The sequence below is a fragment of the Mastacembelus armatus genome, chromosome 14, assembly GCF_900324485.2.
Source record: "Mastacembelus armatus chromosome 14, fMasArm1.2, whole genome shotgun sequence".
NCBI lineage: Eukaryota > Metazoa > Chordata > Actinopteri > Synbranchiformes > Mastacembelidae > Mastacembelus > Mastacembelus armatus.
Window position 1 is genome coordinate 3,649,815 of NC_046646.1, and position 19,725 is coordinate 3,669,539.

At 42.3% G+C, this 19,725-nt stretch overlaps 1 protein-coding gene across 1 annotated transcript in view; it reads right to left on the reverse strand.

Moving 5' to 3' along the window:
• The window catches only part of dlg2 (discs, large homolog 2 (Drosophila)), a 222,930-nt gene that overhangs the window by 152,114 nt on the left and 51,091 nt on the right, over nt 1-19,725 (reverse strand). The window contains exons 3-4 of the mRNA XM_026328995.1: nt 18,498-18,649; nt 1,672-1,740 (exon numbers count right to left, since the gene is read on the reverse strand). Of these exons, the coding sequence (XP_026184780.1) occupies nt 1,672-1,740; nt 18,498-18,649 (221 nt within the window). The remainder of the gene's footprint in view (nt 1-1,671; nt 1,741-18,497; nt 18,650-19,725) is intronic.

A 19,725-nucleotide genomic window follows, 5' to 3' on the forward strand; every position in this document is an offset into this window, starting at 1 on the left:
TAGATCTAATCTTCACATTGCTTCTAGGTGGACAAAAATACACATCCAACCACCTTACAATATTAGACTGATGGATAAACAGCAAACAAAGCTGTGCTTCAGTGGTGTGATACAGACTTTTTTTTGGAAGACAAGTGTTCAACTTCCAGAGGTGACATGAGTTTCACTGGCTAAAATAACAAGTGAAATACTTTCTAAAACATAAACATTAATTAACCAAAGTATAAATAATATTGACAACCACACTACCAAATCAATGATGTGTTTTAGTATTTATATGAGACATAGTTGACAAAAATGGCTATACTCACTGGCATTAACGGACCAGTTTCATCACGGCTATTACAACAATATAGCCACTTACATCAGCATTTGTCCATACAGTTAGGGTTGTTTATCTCAGGTAATTTGCAGCAAAGCACCTCCCAGATTTAACCTAAATGAAGGTCTGATTAGCAACAGCAACTGAAAACACCTGTGTGGGTGAGCCTGAAAAACAAAACTGTAATTTCCAATAGATTTAACCTGGCAATGAAAATGAACTTAACAAAAGGAAAGCTAAATTAATATTGCACTGATTTAGTTAATTTGTAAGCTCTCACCCTTGTACTTTCCCTATTAGAAATAAAAAACAAAATACAAGTAAAGAACACAGCAGTAACAGCTAGTAAGATCCCACCTTCTACATAACCATAGCCACTTCAATGTCTAATGTCTAGAGAACACAAACCTGTGAACTACAGCACATTTGCACCACCTGTGCTTGTACCTGTTTTTTGGAACCATCCTGGTTAAGAGGTTTGCTGCAGAATTTGACCTTGATTACTGCTTTCATTTGTGGACAAAGCTGTGTCCCTAGACTTCAAATCGCCTGTTGTTCTTACTGACTGAAGCTCAGACTACTTCTGTAGAGCAACAGGGCTAATCTTTCTCGGTGGCTCAGGCAGCTTCCACTTATTGCATTAGACAGAAGGAATGCATTAACCTCATTTGTTCCCACTCATATTTACAGACCAGGTGTAACATTTTTTGATTGGTCTGACAGTGCTAACAGCCTACCAAGTGGATTTAATGTTTTCTAACAGGAACTGCATATGTCAAAGAAGTGCAAATAACAACAGGCCTAATTTAGAGAGAATTTTTAAAATTTACATTTTAAAAAATAGAGGTCTCATAACTTCATATCCCTTCTGTTCTTTCAAAATAAATTCATCTTTACCAAGACTATTCATTCCTTGTTGTTTGTACATACAAAAAAGTTGTTTATGCCATATGTCCAGAGAACAGTAATATTATTGGCAATCCTTATTTTGGTCCAAAGCCCTAGAGCCCCATCCCCCTTCCTCTGCTGTACTTAATCTCGTTTACTTTTGTGAGCTCATTGTTGTTGGGATTATGGAGCTACAAACTGGTGAGGAACCAAGGGTTATATTCCTGGGGAAATGTTTAGGTGGTCTTCCACTGCAGTGTCCGCCTCATGCCATGACCTAATAATGAATGGATATTATGTCTGAAACGGACTGCAAATGGATGCTGGTAATAAAAAAATCAAAGTGTGTGATGTATAGTCCCAGTGTCATAAAATAACCCACTTTCTAATATGGTTCATATACAGATGAATACCCAGCACACACACACAGAAGGAATGTACAGCTTTCAGAAAGAACTCACCTCAGAGGTTTTAGCACTGTTACCTCCTTGCTCCATCCTGCTGGGGTCTGAGCTGCTCTGCTGCCTCTGCTGGGAAGAAACAGGTGCATAAGCAGCTACACAACCATACTCAAACTGTTACACATTGACCTGAAATACCTGGAAGGACAACCAACAGTTTTTTTTCAGACACTGTTTAACCCTTGAGGCACCTTGGGGACCAAACATATACATTTTGTTTTTGTTGATATAAAAGAGTGGTGTGAATGTGGTTGAGAATATATTTTGTCTGTGTGTGTATGTGAAATTCGAGTCAACGGCCAACTGGACCGTTTATAAAAGAGTGGTGTGAATTGGTAGAGAATATACTTCATCAAGTCATCACAGGCCAAATGGGCTCGGTTTATGTCTTTTCTTGAACAAGAGAGATCCTCCTCTTTCCTATTAAATGTGTGGTATAGCATGTTTATGCAGGTGCATCTTTGAAGTGAAGTTTTTTTGAATAAACTTCCATTGGACCCACAAAATCAGTCTTATCAATTAATGACCTAGTCAAGGAGTTAATAACTTCATCCCAAATATTCCACTTTGCACCTCATTTTTGGAAAATATTCCATATTTTGTGTTTTCCCCATTGAAAAAAATCAGGGGTTCTTATGACAAAAATGGCCTAAAAATATTTTTAAAAAATAAAAAAAACTTTCTATCTATGGTTAGGTCTGAAGTTGTTAAAAAGATTTGATGCAGTAAAAGTGAAAAAATTTATATATAAGATTTTTATTACACTTTTATGAAAGTGACTCTTTTGGTGCATGAGGATAAAAAGTGTAACTTAATTTTTAAGGTGCCTCAAGGTAATGAGCATATTTATAGCAAAAATATATTGGGGACAGTTCAAACACTAAAGAGTTTTTTTTTGGCTTCTTTATTAGGCCCGAGCCCCCACCGAAGGTGAAGGCGCAGGGACTATTATAATCGCTCAATGGGCCAGGAGTGAATATGCGGGGGGGGAGGCTTCAGGTAGCATGAGGCCAAACAAGAGCCAAACATTTAGTTTGTCAAAGGTCTGACTTACTACCGGCAATGCGAACCAAGCTCCTGCTCCATTTGTACAGAGACCAGATAGCACCCAGCAAAGAGCCCCGGACCCCATACTCCTGGAGCACCTCCCACAGGAGGGTTGAAGCATTGAAGTCCCCCAACAGAATTATGGAGTCCCGGGTATGAGCACCTTTCAGCACCCCCCCGAGAGACTCCAAAAAGGCCGGGTACTCAGCACTGTTGTTCGGCCCATAAGCCGAAACAACAGTGAGAGACCTATCCCCGACCCGAATGCGCAGGGAAACGACCCTTTCACTCTGGGGGGAAAGCTCCAACACGTTGCGGCTGAGCTGGGGAGCTATGAGCAAGCCCACACCAGCTCGCCGCCGCTCACCGCGAGAAACTCCAGAGTAGAAGAGAGTCCAGCCCCTCTCAAGGAGCTGGGTTCCAGAGCCCAGGCTGTGCGTGGAGGTGAGTCCGACTATCTCTAGTCGGTACCGCTCAACCTCCCGCACAAGCTCAGGCTCCTTCCCCCCCTGTGAGGTGACATTCCATGTCCCTAGAGCCAGTTTCAGCATCCAGGGATCGGGTCGCCGAGGTCATGGTACAGGTTAATGGTGGTAATTATTTCTTGATTTCCAGAATTAATTTTGATGCTGAGTTAAAAGTAAACAAATACAATAAAAGAAAATTATGTAGATACAATTGATTCCAACGTTATTTTCAGCTAACATTAGCTAATTTTACAATAAGCTATGCCTGTACATGGTGTAGTACACCAGACAGCTTGTAATCATAGTGCCAGTCAGCAAATTTCACAAGAAAAGACTAAATATACATGTAGATGAACCAGTGTGCATACCAGGTGCAAAAGCTGGAAAATCAAGAAAAAGTTACCACCCATGACATTTGGAAAAATATCTTCCACTGAACTATTTAAAATAATTTTTTTAACAGAACACTAAACACATTACTGGGCATTTATCAGTGTTTTTTACCATTTAACATTGCTGAGTCTAAAGTGCAACTACATGTATACTTAGCTGCAGACATTACATATTCAAATAGCATGTTACAATGTTTTCTTCTGTTTTCATAAAGGAGGCAGGTGGCTGTGGATGTTAATGTCAGGTGTGTTTGTGGTACAGGTTTTCACACTTAAATAAAATATCAGGAGTGTATTAACCCTAATTAAACAACATGGTTTCAGACATGCACTTGAACATTGCTAGACATTATTGTGATGAGCTGCATGCAAAAACAAGTAATACAGACTGTATTTTAGCCAGACTTTGCTCCTAGAAGCTCAGATGTACAGTAGTAGCCGAAAGTTGCCACTTTCACCATAATGGTTCATCATTTGTACTACATGTCGCAGACCTAAGGCAGGAAAATATGTTCACATTCCAAGACTTGAATCCTCTGACTATTTATGGCTATGAAACCTACTGTTTGACCTACTAAGGTAAACAACAGGGAATGGTACAGGCCCTCTCCAACAAGTACCGCACTGTCAAGACTCCATTTGATAAAGAGCAGATCACTGGCTCTTCACAAAGAAATCCCCCTTTTTGGTCTGTTACATCCTGCTATAAATACTTTGAAACTACTACCTTTTCAGGCAAGACCTGAAACCTGTACAGTGACTTATGAACTGGTCTTTATATCCTGTTCTTACATTTGCGCTTTGATGGCTAAACATGTAACGTGTGACCTGCAAAGCATCATTGTCAGACTATGGTGTGATATAGAAGCCATGCTATTGTTTATCTGTTTTTCATGCTTGCACTTAATCCATGTAAATATGAAGTTTATTGATTTTCATTTATGATATTGCTGAACTATTGCTGGGTGGAAAAAGAAATTATTGTTCCCATCTTAGAAAAACATTCTTAAAACTTACAACACAATAAGTTACACTCTTGATTCACACATAACCAGTGAGATTTAAACCAATCACCAGCAAGGATGCAGCACATGCTGGACCAATCACATCGTGGCAAGCACAGTCACGGGATGAACCAGATGAACTCTGAAAAAGAGAACACTTGGAACTGAACTCTCAGAAAATGAACAGACCCTGAAGACCAGAGTTCTGAACAGAAATGGGCAGAGTTCCAGACAGTTTCAAAAAAAGTTAAGAGATTTCCAGACTCACCAAGACCCTCTCTCTCCCTGAGGAGAAGATGTGGTAGAGACTGCTTTTACTGCCCAGCAGATGAAAAACAAAAACATTCTTCCTGCATGTGGCTGCCCTACAACTCATCTCCAGCTCAACCCGCCGGCAGACTGCAGTCAGACCAGCCACAGTGGAACGGACCGAGTCTCAGTAAACCCGAGGACAAGCAAGTAAACTGTGGCTGTGCTAATTCAGCTAATTTCTCAGATCAGTTCTCCCTGCATTTCCCCATATGCAAACAGCATGAATATGTTGTAAACAGCTGAATAAATCGTAAAAAGACAACTGACTGGTATTAATAATGTTATTTGACACAGTAAATACGTCATTGCATGGCATGTGTTACACTATAATGTCTGTAGGTGGCGCTTAGTTTACACTACTACATACAGGATCCTGCACATGCACAGACCATACTGTAGCCCATACTATAATGAATGTGTACTTAGAAACTGAAGTAAAGAATAAGCCCTGTGGTTCGCTGTAAACTGATTTTTTTGTGTGAATCTTACTTTACTTTAATATTTTGTAAATTTTAGCTCAACTTCACAAGGACGATCTGCCAACCCTCTTTCCTAAAACATTATTGTACAGCTAAACTGCAAATGTAGATATATCTTGTATGTTTTACTATGATGCATTGGTCTTTGAGGCTATTCCAGTATAACACATCTTTTGAATGGTCATCTGCGTTTTACTAAAGTAACACACAGTTCTAATAGGGAAGGTTTGGCGAGCTGAACAGTGCTGCGTTATCATACAAGAGAGCATAGTTCAATCTCCTTTGAAGACTTCACTTCAAGATAGGAATTCTTTGTCATTTCCACTGCAAGATTCTGCACATAATAAAACTTAAATTAAATAAAATTGCCTGACGATGTCCCCAGGTGAGGTCAACAGCTCCCCACCTCCACTGTAAACAGTGTTGGCGAAGCACTGCTACCCCTCCTGAGGCGCCGGACATTTTGCCAGAATTTCCTCGAGACTGACTGATAGTCCTCCTTTATGGCCTCACTGATCTCCTCCCAGACCCGAGTTTTGGCTACCTTACCGCTTGGGCCACAGCAAACTTGGCCTGTAGGTATCTCTCAGCTGTCTCAGGAGTACCACAAGCCAACCAGGCTCAATAGGACTCCTTCAGCTTAATGGCATCCCTTACAGTACAGGGGTTGCCTATGTTGACAATGGGGGTGGAGGACATGGTCCATTCAGACTCTCTCAGGATCCGGTCAAAGCTCTCACAGCGGTGGGAGTTGAAGACCTCTCTGAAAGAGGGTTCAGCCAAACTTTCCAACAGACCCTCACAATTCGTTTAGGTCTGCCAAATCTATCCAGCTTCCTCCTCCACCGGCGGATCCAACTCAGCACCAGGTGATGATCAGTTGACAGTTCAGCCCCTCTCTTCACCAAAGTGTCCAAGACATATGGCAGAAGGTCAGATGACATAACCACAAAGTTGATCCTCCGGACTAAGGTGTCCTGGTGCCATGTTCACTGATGGTGTTTGTTATGGACAAGCTATGACTAGCACAGAAGTCCAACAACAGAACAAGGGAGGACTTTCCTCCCAATCCCACCCCTCCAGGTTTTACTGTCGCCGCCCATGTGTAGCCCAAGTGTTGAAGTCCCCCAGCAGGATGATGGAATTCCCAGTTGGAGCACCTTCCAGCACCCTTCCCAGGGACTCCAAGAAGGCAGAGTACACTGTACTGCTGCTCGTCTCGTAGGCCGAAACAACATTAAGAGACTTATCTCTGACCCGAAGGTGCAGGGAAATGACCCTCTCATTCACTGGGGAAAACTCCAGCACATGGCAGCTGAGCTGGGAAGCTAAAGGCAAGCCCTCACCAGCCTGCCATCTCACCACAGGCAACTCCAGAGTAGAAGAGGCACCAGCCCCTCTAAAGGAGTTGGGTTCCAGAGTGTGTGGATGTGAGCCTGACTATCTCTAGTCGGTACCTCTCAACCTCTGGCACAAGCTCAGACTCCTTTCCCCCCAGCAAGGTGACATTCCTTGTCCCTAGAGCCAGTTTTAGTATCCAGGGATTGGGTCGACGAGGTCCTTGCCTTGCCTTCTGCCTTTGCCTTGCCTTCGACCACCACCTGATACACAATGCACCAGCCCCTTACGGCTCCTCCTGCAGCTGGTGGGTCCACAGGAGGATGGTCCCATGTTGTTTTTTTGGGCTTTGCCTAGCTGGGCCCCATGGGGAGAGACAGACCTGAGAGCAGACCACAGCAACCTCCCTGAACAGGAACTAGTAACCATCACAATAGCACATATGGCAGAGTAGTAACATGGGAATAGACCCACCAAGGCTGGAGACTGAACAACAGAGGAAGAGGAGCAAGAACCATCATGGCAGGACAAACCCCTGCAGGGTACGTACAACCAACAGATAGAAGAAGTGGCTGATATCAAAAGTCCTAATCGTAGCAGCACAAGAACAGGCCCTGAACACAAGATCGATAGAGGCTGGGATCTACCACACCAGGCAGAACCCCAGGTGCAGGCAGTGCAAAGATGCCCCTGAGACAATCCAGCACATAACAACAGGTTGTAAGATGCTAGCAGGCAGGGCATACATGGAATGCCATAACCAAGTGGCTGGTACATAGTGTACAGGAACATGCCGAGTGTGGGCTGGAGGTCCCAAGGTCAAAATGGGACACACCTCCAAAGGTGGTGGAGAATGACAGCTAAGATCCTGTGGGACTTCCAGATACAGACCGACAAACAGGTGGTGGCTAACCAACTGGACATAGTAATGGTGGACAAACAACAAAAGAAAGCCGTAGTGGTAGATGTAGCCATCCCAAGTGATAGCAACATCAGAAAGAAGGAACATGAGAAGCCTGAGAAATGCCAAGGGCTGAAACAAGAACTAGAAAAGATGTAAAGGCAACAGCGGTCCCGGTAGTAATTGGCACCCTCAGGGCTGTGACCCCCAAAACTGGCAGAGTGGCTACAACAGATCCCAGGAACAACATCAGAGCTCTCAGTTCAGAGGAGCGCAGTGCTAGGAACAGCTAAGATACTGCGAAGAACCCTCACATGAACAAACACCCACACAACACCAATGCCCAGTGGCTGGCGGACCTGAGAGCAGAACACAGCAACCTCCCTGAACAGGGCCCAATAACCATAACAATGGCGGATATCCAACTACTGGTAGATAAAGTTGTTGCTCAAGACTGTAAGACCAGACAGACCAACCTGTGCACTGCCTGGACTGAGTACAAGAAAGCCCATGACTCAATGCCTTACACATGAATCCTGGAATGCTTGATAATAAATAGCTTGGAGCTGTACAACATCAATAGGACTCTAAGAACCTTCGTAAGGAACTCAAAACAACCCTAGTGGCCAACTTCAAGTCGATTGCACAAGTCTCCATCAAGTGCAGCATCTACCAAGGAGATGCTTTATCCCTGCTACATAGGCCTGAAGCCCCTCAACCAGATCATCACTAAGACTGGCTTCGGATACCAACTATGAAATGGCGCAACCATCAGTCACCTCCTGGACATGGATGACATCACGCTGTTTGTCAGGAGTCAGCAAGACATCAACTCACTGATCCACACCACCAGGATATACAGCAGTGACATTGGAATGTCATTTGGACTGGATAAATGTGGTCAGATGATAACAAAGAGAGGGAAGGTTATCAGGACTGAAGGAATTGAACTGCCAGAAGGCAGCATAGCAGATGTTGAGGAAAGCTACAAGTACCTTGGAATCCTGCATGCAAATGGGAACCAAGAAGAAGCCGCAAGGAAAGCCACCATAGCCAAATACCTACAGAGAGTGAGGCAAGTCCTAAGAAGTCAGCTAAATGGGAAGAATAAGGTCCAAGCCATCAACACCTATGCCCTGCCGGTCATCAGATGCCCCACTGGCATAATAAGATGGCCAAAAGAGGAGATAGAGGCTACTGATTTCAAGACAAGGAAGCTCCTCACAATGCATGGAGGGTTTCACCCAAAATCCAGCATCCTGAGACTGTACACTAAGAGGAAGGAAGGAGGGCAAGGACTGGTGAGTGTCAGAGCCACCATCCAAGATGAAACAGGGCTGAAGTCTAAACTGGTCTTCAGGTTTCTTCCTGTACTCTACCTTTGCTTTCTTGACATTTTTCTCTGTTTCTGCTTGATCTCGTTGGTGAACCATGGCTTGTCATTGGCATAAATGGTGCGTTTTTGTAGGAATGCACACTTCCTTGCACATGTTTACATAGGTGGAGACAGTGTCAACTCTGGGACTGTAGTCTGCGATCAGTTTGCCAAGATCTTCAAAGAGATGAGGTAGGTACTCACAATTAGAGTGAGTTTGCCTCTTAACAATCTTGTCTGTGAATTCCACTGGTAGTTTCTTTGACCTCATGGCTTGGTTTTTGCTCTGATATGCATTGAAAGCTGTGAGGCCTTCTATAGAGAGGTGCGTACCTTTTCAAATCATCCATCCAGAACCCATCCATTATCTATACCCATTTATTCCTAACCAGGGTGACAGGGATCTTCTGGAGCTTTTTGCTGATCTCTTTGCGTGAAAGGCTGGGTACACCCTGGACAGGTCACCAGTCTATCGCAGCCTTTTCAAATCATGTCCAATCAATTTAATTTACCACAAGTGGACTCCAATCAAGGTGTAGAAACATCTCAGCAACAATCATGCGAAATGGGAGGCACCTGAGCTCATTTCCACGTGTTGTTGCAAAGGGTCTGTAATGGAAAAATGAGTTTCAATGATTGATTATTCTTACTGATTATGATTTTTATTGTTTCTTAGTGTATTCTTGGTTTTTCAGGTTTCACCAAGGAGTTCACCAAGGAGCTCATGTGTTTTCATAATCATATCTGATGTTTATGTTCTTCCTGACCTAGTATAGTCTGACACTAAGGGACACAGTGTTCTCAAGGATGTTGGTGAGGAGTATCTGGGAGAAAGGTTCCTTAGGACACTAGGTGTGAGGAAGGGACAAGTATAACAGGGCACGCCCAGGATGGAGGGTTAACTGTCGAATGAGAATATAGAGTTTTAGAATATAGCCTTATTAGGGTGTCATGGAGTGAGGTTTGGTTTCTAGTTTTTGGACTTTTATTTTTGTGCCTGAGTTCCTGTTGTCTCCTGTGTTGATCATAGGTAGCTTTATGTTCGTTAGTAAAATTAATTTCATCTGTGTCAGATTAGTTTTTGTTCTGAGTCTATTTATATCTCCCATTTGGATGGAGATTTTGCATGGATCGGCCCGGTTGGCCGGCGCCACCGCAACTCCCAGTCCTGAGCTTCTCCCTGGTGGTTCGACCAGGCTGCCAGATGCCACTGCTTCACCGAACTTGGTATTTCGTCCCGGTGGATCAGCTGGGTCTGCCGATGCCACTGGACCCCTGGACTTTGGACTTTGACTTGGTGGGATGGCTGAGTTTTCCGACACCACCACAGCCAGCTTTCTGGCTCTCCAGAGCTACAGAAATGCACGCAGAAATGCTCTCCAGGATGCACACCTGCCTGAGGGGCCGTCCTACCAAATGGCTCCAGACTTCTGTTTGCCCTAGGGGTCGATCTCCAGAGCGACCCGGAACTCTGGTGTGGGAGCAGAGTCCAAGTCTGGGGGGTCCTTAGAGAGGATCCCCAGACTTGGACTCTGCTCCCTCCCACCCTCCCTGGACTCTATTGTTTGGACTTTTGGGCCGTCTGGGGGGGGGGTACTATCATGGAGTGAGGTTTGGTTTACGGTTTTTGGACTTTTATTTTGGTGCCTGAGTTCCTGTTGTCTCCTATGTTGATCATAGGTAGCTTTATGTTTGTTAGTAGAATTAGTTTCATCTGTGTCAGATTAGTTTTTGTTGTTTTTGAGTGTTCGTATCTCCATTTTCCTTTGTTCAGCGTCAGAGCATTAACGTTTGTTCATGTATGTTTGAAGAGTGTGTTTCGCCCGTCTACACCGAGTGGTGCAGTTATTGTTTTGTCTCCGGAACACAGAGTGGCGTAGTTATTTTGCCTGCCTGCCGAGCGGTGGAATTAATGTGCCTGTGCCTGTGCCTGTGCGTGGTGAGTCCAGGCTAATAAAAAACTACTGCTCTGATCCTTCACCATCATCACACCACCTAACTCATAACATAGGGAATCACTTTGTAGTACAATAGCGAAGTATAGACTTAATTATCTAATTATGTGAATGATTATGTGCATTTACTTTGCATGTCTGTAGAGGCCTCAGCCTAATAGGAGGGAAGCAACTTGGGAAGATGCTGATTGATTGTGTTCTATTCTGTTTTGCTCCTTTCTAATACATTCTAATACATTTCAGAAATACATTCTGAATGAGACAGCCTGTCTGCTCTCTTTACTGCTCATCCAGTGGTTTTTGCTACAACAGGTCTGAATACTTATGTAAATGTGATATTTCTGCTTTTCCTTTTTAAAAAATTTACAAATATTCTTAAAATTAATTTTTCACTTTGTCATTTGGTACTGAGTGTAGATTAATGACAAAAAATCCCGGTTTTCTATGTTTTGTCCTACAATGTGCACTGGCTTAAATAGAGTAGTGTATACTAGAGAGGAACTGTTGGCCCTGTTTGGACACAGAAAAAACACCCACTTCTGACTATGTCAAGAAGACTGTTTCATGGATGTGGAGACAGGGCTAAACAAAAGACTAAGATAAACCACAGAAGGTGGCGATACAAGCCTTTTCTGTCCTCCCAGCTTATGGGGAATGTTACCTCGCTGCATAAGAAGTCTGATGACCTGGAGGCAATCGTGAGGAACTTGCAGTTGTACAGGGAGTGCAGTTTGATATGGCTTTCTGAGTCCTGGTTGAACGATAACATATCTGATTCGTGTGGATATACCTGGCTGGCTGGCTGGTATAAATGGAATCAGCAATAGCTTTGCTATCCTCTGGCTGTAACTTAGCATGGCTTGCATTAGCTTATTATGGATAGCATTAGTTGATCATTGGTAGCATTAGCATATCATTGATAGCATTAACATTAATTATTAGCAGCAATGATTAGCATCAATTATAGACATCAATGAGATAGGTTGCTACAATGTACAATAATTGGAGCTTGTTCATAAGCCTGAGCTTATGTACAAGTTAACACAATAGCTGGAAAGAGGAATTGTTAATATTCCTGATTCCAAAAATTTACAATGTTAAAACTAGAACATCAATATTTGAAAAAAATAAGCCATGTCTAATAATTTGGATTGGATTCATAAACCTGTTATAAATTCTTAAGGGGTACATACAAAGTACTTCTTCACCCGCGTAACGTGCCATCATCCAAACGCACAGACAAAGTGAGTAAATTCTATGATGAAGCTTAACGTTTTATGTCATTTCTCAGGGGTTTGCACATAATTACCTGGCTCACCTCAGATCATTTCCATACGAACAGTGCACTCAGTGCAAGGCGGGGATCACATTAGCTATAATGAGGTGGGACAGGAGAAACCGCTCCTTACTTTCATAAGTATTACGTAAAAAGAGATGATTTGTTTTCGAACTTGAATTGTCTCAAAAGAAGACATTTCAAGCTTTCTAGGCATATGTCTGAAGCTCTCACTCACAGTAACTCACTACACTGACCACTAGGTGCATGGTTGTTTGGCTTGGGAGAGTTCAAAAGTCAGACAGCAACGGAATGACGACGTCATCAAAAGGAGGCGTTTATTACCACCCCTTTGAGTCTGGCTCTTTGACCGTTTCTTAAGAGGCCAGTATTTTTTAGCACTCAAAGGGTTAACAGCTAAAGTCAGAAGCTTTCACAGCAGCAAGAACAAAGACACAATGCAACTTCAAGAAAGAGTCTCAGCATAACTTTAACTTGCCCAACAGGAACAGCGTCTGTTCCTTTAATGGGACAAAGTTTCTTTATCAACGGGTTTAATTCACAATAATTGTGTCATTCCAGGGCAGCATGGTGATTGAGTGGTTAGCACTGTTGCCTCACAACAAGAAGGTCGTGGGTTCGCAACCCAGCCTTTTCTGTGGAGTTCTCCCCTCTGTGGTCTATGTTCTCCCTGTGCTTGCATGGGTTTACTCCGGGTACTCTGGTTTCCTCCCACAGTCCAAAAACATGTATGTCAGGTTGATTGGTGACTCTAAATTTTCCATAGGAGTGAGTGTGAGTGTGTGAGGTTGTTTGTCTCTATGTGGCCCTGTGATGGACTGGTGACCTGTCCAGGGTGGACCCCTGTCTTTCACCCAAAGAGAGCTGGGATAGGCTCCAGCAGATCTCTGTGACCCTGGTTAAGGAATAAGTGGATATAGAAAATGGATGGATGGACCACTTCAGTGGTCTGTTAAATGACCAGGTAGCTGGTCTGGACAGTTTAACTGGGGGAATTTCAGGTCCCTCTGATCTGTGCGGAATACATGGACAGGTCGGGGTTTCTCAGAAGAAGAGGCAATTACAGGCTGGAGATATGCTGGTTGTCTACCTCAACGACAAGAGGCCTCTAATTTAAAAGTTTAGGAACAAGAGAGAGAGACGGCTCTCATCACAGGATTAAAGTTTATGTTAAAGCATCTATTTCACCGCCTGCGGTAACAAATGCACACTAATATAACTTTTTAGCCTTTAGATTCAGTTTGAAGCATTATAAGGTAAAATGGCAACACACATATTAAGCTTGACATTCTGCTCACATCAATTCACAGCAGCAGACAGTGGTTAGTTTAAATAATAGGTCTGTGAACACAAGGGGGGCTCCAATTTTCTCTGACTGACTGGCTGATATTTTAATGTATTTCACACAGTAATTTCGATTGTTCTGGGCCTCGCACAGGGCACCAAATATGTAGCAAATTTATATATATATATGTATTGAACATGAAGGTTTACTATGTCTGATTTATGAATTATGAATATCACAAACCATTATATTAATAATAATTAATGAAGTTACAAAATTTTGTGTGATATGTGCACTGCTCCCATTTGGTAGTCTATGAGACCTTTTTGTTCTGTTCTATGCATAACTATAATCAATGAAGTTAAAAGAGAATAAAACATGAAAATTGACTGCAGCCTAACTAACAGAATAACTCCAACTGGTATTGAACTTGCGTTATCGATTTGTCAGTGTGCTTTGAACCTTTACCATCCTCCACGACAATCAAATGTACGTAGGAATGTAAGACAGAAAATTACGATACACTGACAGTTCAATACTGTACAAAAGTATAAGCACCACTCCATGATCGCAAAATGTATCATTATTTTACACTAAAATAAAGTAAGTCATGCTCCAACGGCCAGCAATATTACAGGCAATGTTTGGTATAAATGCACCGCGTTGTTTTTTCAATGGCTTTTTCTTTAGGAATGTGTTGTGCCACATTCTTACAAATTAGCATCACATTAATGCTGCACATTTTTTGCATCCAAGACATTTTACAAGCGCATGCAGACTGGAAGAACCAAACTCACACACACCTGACTTTTCTTTTGCAAGGAGCTAAAATGTGTGTACCTGTTTATTCATTCTTTGAGCCACTGAGTTAGAAGCAGGGCTCTGCACCTTTGAACAAAACCCAGCTAGCCTAGCCCCTTAAGCGAATGTGGAGCCACCGAGCTCAGTATCTGTTAGCTATCCAATGGCAGCTTTGGAGCAGCTGGACGAATTAGCCTGGGTGACATCTGGCAGAAACATACTCCTAAGCAGAAGCCCACAGCTCATCACCTGCCTGTTAATGTTTCTAACCGATTTTCCTCCGCTCAGCGACACACCCAACTGAGAAACCAACACTGATAATAGGCGATTCCATAGTCAAAACTGGGACGCAGAGACTCAGTCTAAAATGCCTCTCTGCAGTTTCCTTAGAGCTGAAATATTACACCAAAAATTGTCATGTTCCTCGAAATACAAGTCAAGGTGGAGGAGTAGCTGCAATCTTCCAATCAAACTTAGTATTAAACCTTCATCCTCAGAACAATTATAACTCATTTGAGAGCCTCACTCTGAGCCTCTCACATCCAAACTGGAAAACACAAAAACCAGTTCTACTTGTCATTGTGTACCGTCCACCTGTCCCTTACTCAGAGTTTTTAACTGAATTTCCAGACTTCCTGTCTGATTTAGTGCTTAGTTCAGATACAGTCATTATAGTGGGAGATTTCAACATTCATGTAGATGTTGAAAATAATAGTCTCAGCACTGCATTTAATTCTATATTAGATTCAATTGGTTTCACTCAAAATGTTAATAAGCCCACCCACTGTTTCAGTAACACCCTTGATCTTGTTCTGACCTATGGCATCGAAATTGAACATCTAATAGTTTTTCCCAAATCCTGTTTTGTGAGATTATTCTTTAATAACTTTTGAATTTAAAATGATGGATCATGCAGCATTTGGAAGAAAATTCCACTACAGCCGATGCTTATCTGACAAAGCTGTTAATAAATTTAAGAAAATGATTCCATCTTTATTTCCATCTATGCCATGTGCCAATATAGTGGAGGGCAGCTGCCTCAATCCCACTCCCTATCAAATTGATCATATTGTTGACAGTGCTGTAGCCTCACTGCGTGAAACGCTTGATACTGTGGCCCCTCTGAAAAAGAAGTTAGTGAATCAATCAAATGGTACAGTTCACGTATCTGTACCTTAAAGCAGGCATCACGAAGGCTGGAAAGGAAGTGGTGTTCCACAAATTTAGAAGAATTTTATCCAGCCTCTAATAACATATATAAAAGCTCTCCGTAAAGCCAGAACTACATACTATTCATCACTAATAGAGGAAAATAAGAACAATCCCAGGCTGTTATTTTTGACCAGGACATGTCCTTTAATTCACACATAAAGCAAATCTCTAGAACTTATTTCACTTACGTAATTGCCAAAATTAGGAACATCCTGTCTCAAAATGATGCAGAAAAACTAGTCCATGCATTTGTTACCTCAAGGCTAGATTACTGTAACTCATTACTATCTGGATGTCCCAGCATCTCCATAAGAAGCCTCCAGTTAATCCAGAATGCCGCAGCCAGAGTCCTGACAGGAACTAGCAAGAGAGAGCATATTTCTCCTATATTAGCTTCTCTTCATTGGCTCCCTGTAAAATCTAGAACAGAATTTAAAATCCTTCTTCTCACATACAAATCCCTTCATGATCAAGCTCCTTCATACCTTAAAGATCTCATAGTACCATATTATCCCAATAAAGCACTTCAGTCTCAGAAGGCAGGTCTACTTGTGGTTCCCAGAGTTTCCAAAAGCAGAGTGGGAGGCAGAGCCTTTAGCTATCAAGCTCCTCTCCTGTGGAACCAGCTCCAGTCTGGGTTCAGGAGGCAGACACTCTCCGTACTAGCTAGACTTAAAACCTTCCTTTTTGATAAAGCTTATAGTTAGGCCCTGAACCAGCCAGACAGAGAAGCACTGTCCAAACTTGACTCACATATGAGAAGATTAACCACACAAACAGTTATGGCACAGTAGTTTACATTTACATTTCAAGAGATAGGGACAATGTAATTTCACATAGTTCCAAGAGAATTCAAATTGTGCTGGAGACTGCAGTATGGCTACACAGTATTGTACTTTTACAGCCTAATGAGAAAATGCGGTTTTCAGTATCATAAAACCACTGCGCCTACACTACAAATATGAAAAATACAATAAAATACACACACTACACACAGTAATTACACCAATACACCTTATTAATTTGGAGTTCATTTGACAACATTTCTATGCACCTAAATTGCATAACTTAGCATTCATAGCTCAACAGTTAGCTCAGTCAGCCACAGTTTTTATTAGTTAACTACAAAAAAGTATCGTCTAGGTTAGCTGATCTTTTGCAGCCTGCTAGCTAAACTAACACATTTGGTGTCCTAACTCTGACTCCTGGCCATGGGCACTCAACTCTGTCATGTCATGGCCAGCAAAGCTGGACACACTAGGCTGCTCTGCTAATTTAGCTAGCGAAGTTAAATAATGTTAAATGTCAGTAAGCAAAATAAATAATGTGATGCTAGTGAAGTTAGGTTATTCATTTGTCTCTACCGAAATTAAGGATAGACTAGCAGCATTTAGTTGTAAATCTGGGATTAATAAAGTTTATCACATTAAAATTCTAGTATTATTTTGGTCGGATTATTTGCTTCACTTACCACTATCTTTTTTTCTCCTCTTCTTCTTCATACACACAATTTGCTACAGGACAGAGAGATGGGAGGGACCTTGGGGAGGTCAGGGACTGGCACTGTCATTGCAAACTCTGCACACTGATATTGCTGTCAGCACTCCAGAGCACCCGACTGGCCTGGGGCTTCAAGCATTTACCTACCTTATCTGCTGGCAAGCAGCACCTCTGACTCATCTTACACCTGACTGGTATCTTAGTTTGTCAACTGTCTTTCCAGAGAAGGTAAAACACTTGATCTGCTGTGTGCAAATGTCAAGAAGGCCTATACCTCTACTGCCTTACCACTACTGAGAAGATCAGATCACACCTGGTCTTACTGCAGACCTGTTATAAACCCTGTGTACTGAAGCAACCTGCAACCACCATCACAGTCAGAAAATGGACACCTGACGCAATTGAGTCTCTGACTGCGTTGAATGCACAAATTGGAATGTATTGCTGGGAGCTGAAGGGAACAGTATGGAAGACTGGTTCACTGTTTCAGATTACAGGTTCCATCTTCTGTAGAGACACTGTTAGACCTACAAAGAGAAAAATCTTCAACACAATAACATCAGAGAGGTCTGTGGGGGAATTAACTTTATTGACTACAAAAAGATGTCTATACACCTGGACAACTGGTTGGGCTGGTCACTGAACACAAATGATCTGTATAAAAAAAGAGACAACAGAGAGACAACTTTTCCTCCAAACGCAACTTAGGCCCTTCAACGTCTGCAGGACTGCACATTTTACCAGACTGTGGTAGCAAGTGTAATGTTTTATGCTGCATATTGCTGGGGGAGACAATATAAAGCACATAGATGCAAGGCAGGGATTAATAAAGTGTATCACATCTCATATCATTTCTAGATTAAAAGGTCTGTGATGAATGTTAACCCTTAATGTCAGTAGCTCTACCAACAGGTAGAATAGCAATACTGTTTAGGACACTTTATTGTCGGAACAATATGCAGTTTGTTGACATATAGTCCCAGCCACTTAGATTTGCTGCTACCAGTCCAAATCAATTCAGTTGCCAGGCAGTTCCCACCCAGCCTCCAGTGACCTCTATGTCTGTTGCTTAACAAGGCATGCCTAGAGTTCACAGTAAACAGGCCCATTTAAGTGCCATTCATTCATTTGCATAGAATTTTCACTCAATGGCACTTTGTTCTAAAAACACATGCACACATAAACACACAGTATTTAATGTAGTTTGCAACTATTCCCTTATCCAATGACAACTGTCTCTTATATGGGGAACAATAGGCGTAGCCTGACAGCTTGATAACTACTAATCCATACTTTGCTGCTGTTTTTATGCTACAGTCTACAAGATGTTTTTCCACCTGGTTTACTTGTAGATTTTTTTTAAATACTTCAGAAGACAGTCTTGTCATTCATAGGTAGTTACTGAGTCAACATAATGTATGTCAGGTTTTGTTAGGCTAATACACCACATCAGAGACTCACCTCCTTCACAAGAAAGGCAGAGTGTATGAGCTCAGAGCTCTGTATGGAAACACTTTTCTCCCATTTGTCTGCCATGTGGTTGACCTCTTCCAGCTTTTGGTCACAACTCTTCTGTGTGTTTAGCAGTGTCACTTCATAGAACTCCTGGATATCTGTGGAAAAACAAATATTACATGAATCAGGTGCTGGTTTACTATTCCACTGACAACACATATATGTCTCTGTGAAAGAAACACATTTGATGTGGATACATGTTCAACCTATGTCAGTGAAATTACAGTGAGTACGGAAAGTATTCAGACCCCTTTAAATTTTTCACTCTTTGTGTCATTGCAGCCATTTACCAAAATCAAAAAACTTCATTTTATTTCTCATTAATGTACACTCAGCACCCCATCTTGACAGAAAAAACCAGAAATGTAGAAATTTTTGCAAATTTATTAAAAAAGAAAAACTGAAATATCACATGGTCATAAATATTCAGACCCTTTGCAGTGACACTCATATTTAACTCACATGCTATCCATTTCTTCTGATCCTCCTTGAGACGGTTCTGCTCCTTCATTGGAGTCCAGCTGTGTTTAATTAAACTGATTGGACTTGATTAGGAAAGGCACACACCTGTCTATATAGGACCTTACAGCTCACAGTGCATGTCAGAGCAAATGAGAATCATGAGGTCGAAGGAACTGCCCAAGGAGCTCAGAGACAGAACTGTGGCAAGGCACAGATCTGGCCAAGGTTACAAAAGAATTTCTGCAGCACTCAAGGTTCCTAAGAGCACAGTGGCCTCCATAATCCTCAAATGGAAAAAGTTTGGGACGACCACAACTCTTCCTAGACCTGGCCATCCAGCCAAACTGAGCAATCGTGGGAGAAGAGCCTTGGTGAGAGAGGTAAAGAAGAACCCAAAGATCACTGTGGCTGAGCTCCAGAGATGCAGTAGGGAGATGGGAGAAAGTTCCACAAAGTCAACTATCACTGCAGCCCTCCACCAGTCGGGGCTTTATGGCAGAGTGGCCCGACGGAAGCCTCTCCTCAGTGCAAGACACATGAAAGCCCGCATAGAGTTTGCCAAAAAACACATGAAGGACTCCCACACTCAGAGAAATAAGATTCTCTGGTCTGATGAGACCAAGATTGAACTTTTTGGCGTTAATTCTAAGCGGTATGTGTGGAGAAAACCAGGCACTGCTCATCACCTGCCCAATACAATCCCTACAGTGAA